The following is an 11,781-nucleotide window of genomic DNA, read 5'->3' on the forward strand; positions in this document are numbered from 1 at the left end:
GATTTATTTGTCCGCTATTTATTCTGATTTACTCTAAAGCAGAACAAATTTTAAAAATGTTGGAGCAAGATTTCATTCTTGATGTTGAATAATAATAATAATAATAATAATAATAATAATAATAATAATAATAATAATAATAATAATAATAATAATAATAATAAAGCTCTATATTGTCAGATTAACCTAGAAATCCTAACGGCGTGTTTTTGTTTGTTTTATAAATATATAAATATAATAAATCACCATAATAATAAAGAAAAAAATATATTTTAATTTCGTAACTGTTACAAACTTTTCAAAACATAAGACAATCCATTACATTTTTTAAACACCCTGTTTTGTATTGCAGACTGGTCTGAGCTTTTTGCCGCCTCCCGCTGCAGCAGCCCACCCTGCCCCCTGCCCTCCCTTTACCCGCCTCCCGGGCTCCTTTTTCCCACTGCTGAGAGGAGCAGGACGCGGCCTCTGCGGCGGGAAGCAAATAATCTACAAGCACTTCCTCAAAGGAGGAGAAATTAAAGAAGAGGAAGAAAAAAAGTTCACACTCATATACACAGATGCTACCACAAGTTGCAGCAATTCCGAGCGGAGCGAAGTAACTCCGGGGAATAAACAGGAGAGGAGGAGCACCACGTATACTTAATGATTAGCTCTTTTTATTTTTATTTTTATTTTTATGAGGATCTCTTTTTCTTGTCTGGGTCATCTATTTCAAAATAAAACCCAACTTACCTACAAAAACTCAGCAGGTTTAAGGACTACAGTGATGCTTTTTTTTTTTTCTACTCAGACGCACCTGTGCGCCACTGATGAGACAAGCGTAAAGGTAATGAGAAAAACGGGGAAACCTGTATGAAGATGCGCGAACTCCTCCAGTTAGTCTTTCATCTGAAAGGACCGAGCCTTTATTATGAATTACTGTCTGAAAACTAATGCAGAAAACTGATTTTGACAGTTTGGAGCTGGATGTTCAGTAGGAAGCGCGCACCAGTTGCCCGTAGGATATAAAAAAAAGTGAACATCAGAACTGATTTTCTAAACCTGCAGGTAAAGTTCTGGATGCTGACAGACTGTGCAATAACAGCTGTGAAACTCGGGGATCCTCCTGCCTCCGGGCAACAAGAGCACTCTGCTCAGGTCTCTACTGCGCATGTCAGAGTGCTGGACAGCTCCAGAGAGGGAAATTTAAAAACGGCTCTTGGAGGAATCAAGTCCAACACAGTGGGATACAGTAGAGGGGCTCAGGACCAGCTCACACAACCTTCAATATAAACCAAAACAGGTAGGACTATTCAAGCGATGTTTCTAAGTATCTAAGTATAGTGGAATATTTAAAGGGGGTTATTTTATTAACTTCAAATATTTTTAGAGTTAAACTTCATCTCCTTGTTGCAAGAAAAATGTTATTCAGTGAAGAACAAAAGAAAATACACATTTTTATTGCATGTTTAGAGAATGGCAGCTATGAAGTCATATGTAAGTACAGGCAGTCTGTGTTTTGTGTGGAAATAAAGGTGGAATTAGAAAGCAGTTGAGATTTAACTGCAAAAACAAAAAACATTTATGCAAACAGAAATGCTGTGCAATTGAGCATTAAAAAGATGGCCATTTTTACATTTTGTCATTGAAACTTTTTTTCCATTCCTATTTCGGTATTTTATTTTCTGTTGCCTTTTGGAGATTTTTATAGACGCTGTGAAACATATTTTTAATGTTCATGCACTGATCACTGATCATCATTGCATTGGACAGTGCAATGATGAATACATCTACATAGCTAGTTTTTTTAAACGTAAATTATGAGTGTAAATAATTGTACATATGTATTGTGCTGCAGCAAAAGGCTACAACACATCCCAGGAAATGATAGAAGGTGGAATAACTTCCAGGATGTCAGGAATAATTGACAATGCTGGGCATCATCCGTCACCACAGGACTACAGGTATTATTTCTTTAAATAGTAAAATATATTTCAATATGAAAATATGTGAGGAGATTTCATGAAACAAATTCTTTTGTGGTAGAAATTATTCCAATCCACAATGTTAAAACAAGTGTTAGATGGACAGCTCTTTTTCTGTTTGAAGGGGTTCCATGAAAAGAAGAGAAGCAAGAAAAAAAAAATCCAGTAGAATAAATGATTTTCACTCTGAATAGATCTGTCAGAAACCATCAGCTCTGTTTACACTCCTGCTGTCTGCGCACGGAGAGCCTGAGCCTCTGGGCTGCCCGGCTCAGGGGGAGACGGGGCGCTCTGGGTCACCAGTGTGCACAAGTGGTTCCCAATTAGAAAAGAAGGAGCAGGGGTGGGGGTGTGCTGTTGCAGTGAAGGAGGAGGGCCAATATTTAGAGTTGTTGAACTCAGGGGTAAGGTTAGGATGAGACATGGAAACACCAGCTAAATTTTTTGCATCAGTGAGCAATTTCCATGCTCTGCTAGGGACAGACGGGGTGTGAGAACATCCCTAATTTGTCAACTGTTGAATGGTTTCTATTATTACATATTCATCTGTTGTAGTAAAGGATATTTTTGAATGCAAAGAATGGAAGATTGACTTGTAAATGTATAATTAGGACTTGGATTAATTAATTTTGTCACCTTTTATTAAAATTAAAAGTAAAAATAAATCACCTGTGAGGAAAAAAAAGTGAAATAAAGAAAATTATGGGAACAAAAAAGTGATCTGGGATGTGAACTACCAGCGTCTTAGATGTCTGGTGGTGATTCCTGGCATCAATGATGTCAACTAAGACAGTCAACACATTAGACCTGACCTAAAACTACATTTACGCCCCCCGTCTCCCTGCCTGAGGCCCGTTGAGCTCGCCGTTAGTGTAGGGTGATGGTGGGGGGTTGGGAAACGGGGGGTCCCGTGCGGATAGGGGCTGGAAAGGGACAGGGAAGCAGATGGCATCCTATTTGTCCCTCTTATGTGAGGGCTGTCATTCCAGCAGATTAATGCAAGGGACTGAGTAAAGAAAAGAAATGACAGAGACAATCAAGGAAGGCTGCAGGGAAGACAATGGAGACACGTGCCACTGGGCAGATTTGTCGTTTGGGACACAATAGGTGATCATTTTTCAATAGATGGGGCCAACTGTTTCAGGCAACATGTGCCGCCGTCCCATGTTTCAAATGATCTCATGTGTTGTTTACTTATGATTCAGCCAATGGGTGAGGCAAGTCTGTGGTCACCTGACACAGGACTGTTTTTTTTTCTTATTTGAAGATATGCTTGGTGTCTAGATGTAGAGGGGGTGGTGTACTGCCACACTGTCCACAGACCCACGAGGTAACCGAATTGTCTGTGTTGTCATAGAGACTCAAACTGCAGAACATTGTGTGTTTGCTGCGAAAGCTGAAGAGGACTCAAGAGGATTCCTCTCCTTTCATTTCTTCTCTTCAAGCCTTTCCATTTAAAAAGACGTAAACTGTAGGCCAACTGGTTGAGCAAAAATAAAAATCAATTTAGATGATAATTTATCAAAGAATTTGTAAAATCATTCCTTTAAAAATATTAAAAGTAGAAGCAAACAAAAAAACTGATTGAATGTGCAGGTCAAAACAAATAAACAAGCAAGTCCACATGGTTAATAAAATCACAGAACTTTATTCGCTGAATAAAAAAAGCTGATTTAACTCCCTTATTGTTGATTAAGACTGTCACTTCTAAATAACCCTTGTGTTTAATCTTCTTATGCTTAATCCTGAATTGCTAAAACAGAGCTCTGCTCAGCAGCTTTCATCCTCGTCTCTCCTTGTTAAAACCCTTCAGATGGTTTTGTCTGTCAGAGATAAAAATGCTCCATCCGAGTGTTTAGATTTAAACTGCCCTTCTGATCTAAGTGTGCCTGAGCTGACAGCCACGTTAACCCCACAAAGCTCATTCCCATCCCCCTCTCTCCTCACTTGAAGGCTTCTGACCACGGACCCCTCCCAGCTGAGGGTGGAGGACCTCCCTGGGGACCTGCAATCCCTGTCATGGCTCACCTCGGTGGACATGCCCAGGGTACAGCAGATGGCTGATAGCAGAGGCCACAGCAACGGGCCCTCCCAGGGCAGTCTGCTGGAGCAACAGACAGGTGAGGGGACAGCATTTCAAAACTGCACCAGCTCTCTGATTGGAGAAATCACAGATTTTTTTCTCATGGATTAGTTTTATGTTATTGCCTCCCAAACACATCAAAACTTTATACCTTGGATTGGTATTCAGCATTCTTTAATTTGACACCCCCAAATAAAATCTACTGTAGTTGCCCTAATTAGTAGATAAAGTCCATTTATGTACATTTTTATCTCAATATAAATCCAACTATCTCTGAAATTCTTTAAAGAACATTGAATAAATATCATATTGAAGACCAAGGAACACAGCAGACAGGCCAGGGAGAAAGTTGTAGAGAAGTTAAACGCACAAGAGGAGGGGAAACATTATGCCGTCTTTCAATATCTCATAAAGCATTTTTCACCATCAGTCATTCAAAAATGACTGTGGCACAACTGTGAGCCAATCAAGACACTGGCATTTACCTAAATATACAGGCAGGATAAGGAGAGCAGGAAGCACAGAAGCAGCACACCCTGGAGGAGCTGCAGATATACACAGCTTAGGTGGGAGAATGTATCGGCTGCACTAGTACTGGTGATCTACTCCATAAATCACATGCAAAATGCAACGTGTGGAAGAAAACTAAGCCGGCACATCACTGAATAGACACTGTACCAGCAGGAAAAGCTGTGGTAACAGTATCATGCTGTGGGATGGACAAAATGGAGTTGCTTGGAGTTGATGGAAAGAACGATGAAGGTCAACAGAGGTCAGGCCTGGAGGAAAGGCAGTTTGTGATGGCAAAAGGCCTAAGGCTGCAGCAGACATTCACCTACCAATAGAACAAAAAGACAAAAATATACAGCAACAGTAGAATAGCTAAGTTAAAAGTTTTTTCATGTGTTAGGTTTCAATTAAAGCCCAGACCTAAATCTATTTGAGAAACTGTGGCAAGACTTCAAAATATATGTTCAGAGTTGCTCTCCACCCAGTACGAATGAAGTTGAGCTAATAACAAAAAAGTTCAAGAGAATGAATAAAGATTTCTTAAACTACCAAGCTGCTGGGAACATACCCTAACAAACCAGCTATTTTTGCAGCAAAACATGATTCAAAGTTCTGAGTCAGGAGCGCAGAACATAAATGCATGGTCACTTTTCATATTTTTTTTGTGAACATAGTTTCATTTCACTCAAACTTCAGATTTATGTACCGTCTTCCACAAGAAATGCAAATAAAATAGACTGAAGTTTTAACTTGTCAAAATATGAAATAATTCAACCGTAAGATCCGACACTTGTATTTCTGGAATTACTCTGCATCATTAAAGTTAATTATTTTTAATTGCTGTATTTTTGATCAAAAGCCAGCTTCCAAAGTGCTCTTTTAGTTCAATCTTTTTTGGACAATGCCTGCCTCTTACAAACTTTCTGCCAAGTCCTTTAATCTTCACCTGAAGATTAAGCATATTGGACAGGTCATCTGTAAAGCATGAGAAACAATGACAACCTGAGGACCAAAGAAGTGGCACTGAAAATAAAACTATCTGAACCTAGAGAAGAGGGTCTAAAAGATAATATTTTTTAAAAATAAGAAAAAAAAATCCATCAAAGACCTGACACTGGACCTTAAAGATCCTTTCTAAAATGTGCGAATATTTTTTTAGATATTACAATACTAGTTCAGGAGTTAACTAAAAAGTGTTATTCATGTATTTTGGTTAAATATTTAACTATACCACTGAAAACACAATTGTCTGTGTGACTGATTGACATGTATAAGTTGCTTTCAAGAAATAGTTAATCCTGCAAGTATATCAGACTTTTACGCTAAACTAAATACCAATACATCTAAAAAAATTTTGAATATTGTGTACAAGTCCAGTATTTCTTGCCAGTCATCTCATAAAGTAAGACTCATAAATTACATAGAATCTTCAATTACAATGTTACAATTTTATGCATATCATAATTCTGTTAGATTTACTGCTAATAAAAAAACATTTTTCTGAAAATGGTGAATATAAAATGGTAAAAGTAAAAAAGAAAACAATGTCGAGATAAACTTTGAAGTATTCAAAGAGAAAGGATCAAGAGTACTTTTAAGATTTTTATCTGATTAAACAAAAGTTACTTTTAACCTCTTGCTATTTTGTATTTATTGGCTCCATGAACAAGTTAGAACTTGGTGTTCTTTCAAGTTTGATTAAGTGTGTAAAATAGATTTGATGAGATACAAATGCCCAACAATAAAGCAGCAACATTGGATTTTAAGGTCAGAGTTTTGCATTTCACAGGAGCTTTTTTTTGTTCATTTTTGTTTACTTATTATGTTTTAATAATAGAAAACTCAACATTGACGGAGCCAAACATCTCTTAAACTATACTTTTAAAATGTCTATGAGTGTGTTGGTTCTTGGAAGACTTTGTTTCAGCTGTGCGGCTGTTTCAGAAGTTTGAGAACAGTCATATTGCAGCGTCTAACTACAAAGAGAACAAGCAGCTGGATGCAAAGACACACTTTTGGAGACAGTTTTCTGAATGTTTGTGTTCTGGTTCTGTGCAGCTCAACTGAACAGCATGACGATACCAGTGAGCCAGAGCTCCATGCTGCACCTTCAGAGTAACATGCAGCACAGCCCCCTGGGAATAAGTATTATCAACACCCACAGTGGAAGTGTGAGTAATGACAGCCCGACAAGATATGTGTTATTAATCATGGTGCATAGTTGGATTAAAAATGTGCCTGCATTTGATTCACAGATGTCTCCTTTCTCCATGAATGGACTGCCTTCCCCAGGATATCAGTGTCCTACCTCAGTGTACCAGCCTGCATCCCAACAGGTGTACTCTCTAACCCAAACCGGTCAACAGGTGACACTCTATGAATGCACAATTTTAACGATGCATAATAATGTTAGCAAAATAAGCATCACACACTTCAGTGATTGTAAATATATTGTGTAATGAGGCCCACTGAAATTTTATGGATGCTCATAACAATCAAAGCAATCATCAAATACAAATAATTAGATAACATCTACAAATGAGGCTATGTTTAATAAGTGAAGTGACACATAAAAGCAAAGTATTGGATACTCCAATAAGAGTATCCAATACTCCATCCAAAGTGTGATAAGAAATGATCGTGCCTTATGACACCTTCTCTACATCTTCTGTATGTAAAAGCTAGTCATATTCAGTGCTTTGGTGTGATTTTCTACTCATCCAGTCACACAAATCTTAAACATTATGGGTTTCTCTTCTATGCACTGCAGTCTTTAGGTTGTTTATTGTATGTTTAATTGAATTCATTCTCTCTCACTTGACTATATTGTCCAAGTATTTCAAAGTTTTTTTTCATATGTTTAGCCACAATCTTCAAACATGCTAAACCTAACTTTTTCTTCAGTCGTGGAGTCTTGTGCAGTGAACAAGAGTTGAAGCCGTTGTGATTGAGTGCATTACTTGTTATTAAAAAAACAAGAAAAAACTGCTAAGTCAAAAAAATAAACTCTTGTCACTTATCTGTTGGAGTCTGTCAGAAATCTTACAAGGAGCACTATGTTGAACTTAAATAATTTTCCTGCAGCTTCAGGGTTATGGTACCAATACACTGTAGTATTCAGACATTAATATGCGAGTAATCAATGGAATCGGTGTGTTTATGATGCCTTTTTAGAGACTATCAATTCAGACTAAACCAGCTGATACCGATGGGCATTGATAGGACACGAGACTGCTTTCTGAACACCAGACAACTTCAGCCGGCTCTTGACTTTTTATGCTTTTTTTGCATAAAAAGTGTTATGTTCATGTGTACCCCTCTGTTGTACATGCTTTTAGGAACTAAATTGCTTTTGCTTTTTTTAATGTATGAAAAACTTGGGTTGCTACCAAAATACAGTCAAATTAGAAAGATATCTACAGAGACAAATATTAATATTTTCAATAACTATTTCCCCATCACATGACAAAATGACAGCTTCTTTATACTTTCCTCTGTTTTAGTGCTCAGCTGGTGGACTTTATAGCAATGTTTCTTTCAACAACCAAAGTCTGTTCACCCAGCCTCGTCTGGCCCCACAAGAACAGGAGCTTCAGCCCAAGTCTTTCCCCAAGCCAATTTACTCCTACAGGTGGACACACACAAAAATAGTCTTTTCATTCGTCTGATCTGCTTTGAACAAAACTCAACTCATGTTATTTTCTTCCAGCTGTCTGATCGCCATGGCTTTAAAGAACAGTAAAACTGGGAGCCTTCCAGTCAGCGAGATCTATAGCTTTATGAAGGAACACTTTCCATATTTCAAGGTTTGATTTTCTTCAAATTACAGATAAACATGGAGTGAAAATAAGGAACTGTGATGCTCAAGTGATGAGTGTGGCTGATTCTATGATATGTTGGTTCTTAACAGACTGCACCTGATGGATGGAAGAATTCAGTCCGACACAACCTGTCCTTAAATAAATGCTTTGAGAAGGTGGAGAACAAAACGAGCAGCTCTTCCCGTAAGGGCTGCCTGTGGGCACTGAACCCTGCCAAAATTGACAAGATGGAGGAAGAGATGCAGAAGTGGAAACGTAAAGATCTCCCAGCTATTCGCCGCAGCATGGCTAACCCAGGTCAGAAAAGTATTTGGGGAAATTTTGAAGTTCAAATGTGATGCTTTTGACTAAGTCTGACAGTCGATTCTGCTTTCCTGCAGACGAACTGGACAAACTGATCACCGACCGCCCAGAAAACTGCAGACGGAAGCCTCTAGAGCCCGGAATGACCCGGCTGGCCGGCTGTACAACTGGTCTCCCGCTGCAGGTCCCGACCCAGATACAGCCTCAACCCATAGTCACCCTGTCTCTGCCGTGTTTGCCGATGCACCAGCACCACCAGCTTCAAGCTCAGCTCCATGCTCAGGCTCGCCTGGGCCCCATGTCCCCGGCCCCAGCCCAGACGCCCCCCCTGCACACGGTCCCTGACCTCTCCCACAGTCCGCTCACCCAGCAGCCCAGCAAGCCTCCTGATGATTTTTACAGTGTGCAGAGCGACACGAACACAGAGGTGGACGCACTGGACCCGAGCATCATGGACTTTGCTTTTCAAGGTAAACAGACCTCCTGTATGGAAACTGTTTCCCAACAAAAGACACTGCTGTCTTAATATCGTAACACAAATCATTGCATTAAAGTATCATTAAGTTGATTTATTTCTGATTATTTAATCAAAACTGGAAATGCGATAAATATTATTTTGAGATTTAAAGTAATTAAAAGCATAATTTAAATATTAATAAGAAAGAAATGATTGAAATTTGTATTTCCTGCATGTAAAAAGAATGATATGTGATTTTCAGAATACCATATTGCATTAACACATACTGTTATTAAATGAATCCTTCCTTAAAATATTTAAAAACAAACATTAAAATAATCATAGGTACAATGTTGGGGAATATATTCAATGTTATTTATTACAATCACACAATTATTAGAAATTTACTTAAGAGATTATTTGTGGAGATAGTGGTACTTTTGGCCCTTGACAGTTTAAAAACTGTTTTCTTTTACATATTTATGCATCCACACAAGTGCTGCCTGGTTAAAATATTGACACATCTCAAAAGAAATAGCTTTTAAAACAGATTATATATATTGCCAAAATCAATACAGCCTTACAAAGGATGCTCATTTATTATGACTTAAACAGAGACTATATCAGTTGAACATTTATTTCTTCTTTATCATTTAAATGTTTTTTTTTAAATTTCGGAATCCTTTAAATTTAACATTGTAGTAATTTGACTACCTTTGCAAAACATTGTGTTCCAGTCATCTACCAATAAAGTTTGTTTTAATTTCAAATTATTTGAAATCAGTTATTAAAGAAGTATCTATGTAGGTGTTAGATATCAGCAAACAAATAAGTGTTGTTGATTAACTCCACTGACATCTATGTTTTTTAGGTAATCTGTGGGAAGAAATGAAAGACGACAGCTTTAACCTGGATGCCTTGGGCACCTTCAGTAACTCCCCTCTGCGACTATCAGACTGTGACTTGGGATCGGTGAGCCTCCCTCCGGCCTCCAGCGGAGGGAGCGTGCCGCTGTCAGATGTGCAAGTAACGGGGCTGTACGCCTCCTACACCTCACAGGATCCCCTGACCTCCCAGTACATGGCCAGCCAACCCACCAGCAAACCCATTGCCCTGCTTTAAAGAAGCCAAACTAATTCCTAAAAGATTTTTAAATGATTTTCTCTGATTTGTTGAGGGTTTTCTTTCCAACTTTCTTTTGGACGCCAACTGAAGAAGTTTGATTTCTTCTGAAGAAGTGAACGTTCTGGGAACCTGGAGAGAAACATTTTATTCAACAAGAGAACAGCTTTTTAGGAACTAAAACCACATATCAATGGTGACCTGAAGATGAAATATGTCAGACCTAAAATCTTTAGTTTTGCCAAGCAAATACTGAAAAACCTGTTTAAGGACAAAGACTGTGTGGAGAGCTGCAAGTAAATGAGCTTTTACCTGTACCTCTATCATTCTCCTTTCTGTGTTGTAGATCAAAAACTCTTGTCTGTTGTATTGTGCTAGACTTTATTGCTGTGATGTTTTATTTATATTTATAAAAGACAACTGGAGAAAGGGAAGCCTATCAATCTTTTGCTGCACATATTTAATTGTTTGAACTTGGTGTTAGCCACATCATTCCAAAACACCCAGTCAGCCAGCTTTTAGTCACCGCTCCTCCACACATCACTATTAACAAGCCTGGAGGAAAGATGTCTGCTTTGCTGTTTGACATGATCATAATAAAAAATGGACAAAAATAAGCAAATATGTATTTAAACACATTTATGATATTGGACTGAAAAACATCCTCAGGTAAAAAGCCAGAATCAGGAAGAGCTCAAAAACATCAAAAAGTAATGAGTGCTGATTTTTGATTAGAGTAACAGCAAGTCAGCTTGTGGATTTGAGGATCTAATCTGGCAATTAATGTTTACTACCAACAAAACTTGATTTTATCAATAGAGATACCACTCCAAAAATAAAATAAATGTTCAGGAGCCTTCACAATGACACACCTTTGACATGTAATGGTGCATCTTAATAAATTTGGTTATTATTGAAAAGTTTTTTATTTGTGTTATTCAGTTTGAACAACCAAACTAATATATTTTTTACATACAGTGGCATATTTTAAACATTTATTTCTGCTCTTTTTGATTACGGGAACTACAATTAAAAGTTCATTTAAAAAATATAATGTTAAATAAGTCCAACACAACAATTTAAATCAGAAATGTCTATCTGTTGAAATCTATGTAGCTCTACTTTACAGTATGTGTACTCAATACTTGGTTGGGGCTCCTTTTGAATGAATTACTGCAACTTTCTAGTCAGCATTCTTCCTCATGATTGTGTGCAGCATAGGATGCTCTACATGCCATTTCATGTAATTACTGTATTATCTTTCAGAATTTCAATATTTAAATAGCTGAACACTAATCATCAAAATACAAGTACTCTACATAATATATGTTGCAGTTTTTAAATGAAATTAGCAAAGGAAAAAAATGGTCGAACTAGTTTACTGAAACCTGAGCAGATAGCAAAAACAGAGAACAAAAACACAAACCAGTGTTAAAATGCTGAACTCGATAGATGCTCATTATTTAGCTCCTTCAGCATTTTGTACTTTTGTTTACTTGTCCAATAAATCAGGTACTT

At 37.8% G+C, this 11,781-nt stretch overlaps 1 protein-coding gene across 2 annotated transcripts; it reads left to right on the forward strand.

Moving 5' to 3' along the window:
* The first annotated feature begins 466 nt into the window (after positions 1 to 466).
* On the forward strand, positions 467 to 11,145 carry foxn4 (forkhead box N4). Of its 2 annotated transcripts, none has more exons than XM_014470626.2 (10): positions 467 to 1,285; positions 1,841 to 1,946; positions 3,921 to 4,087; positions 6,619 to 6,731; positions 6,816 to 6,926; positions 8,064 to 8,191; positions 8,270 to 8,366; positions 8,471 to 8,678; positions 8,762 to 9,154; positions 10,013 to 11,145. In XM_014470626.2, exons 2-10 carry the CDS (start codon positions 1,867 to 1,869, stop codon positions 10,261 to 10,263), a joined length of 1,548 nt encoding a protein of 515 aa, XP_014326112.1. In that variant the 5' UTR covers positions 467 to 1,285; positions 1,841 to 1,866; the 3' UTR covers positions 10,264 to 11,145. The 2 variants fall into 2 exon arrangements, with proteins under 2 accessions (XP_014326112.1, XP_023199077.1); XM_023343309.1 differs by having other exon boundaries at positions 6,816 to 6,896.
* Positions 11,146 to 11,781: the final 636 nt, after the last annotated feature.

The sequence above is a fragment of the Xiphophorus maculatus genome, chromosome 12 (genome assembly GCF_002775205.1).
Source record: "Xiphophorus maculatus strain JP 163 A chromosome 12, X_maculatus-5.0-male, whole genome shotgun sequence".
In the NCBI taxonomy this organism is placed as follows: domain Eukaryota; kingdom Metazoa; phylum Chordata; class Actinopteri; order Cyprinodontiformes; family Poeciliidae; genus Xiphophorus; species Xiphophorus maculatus.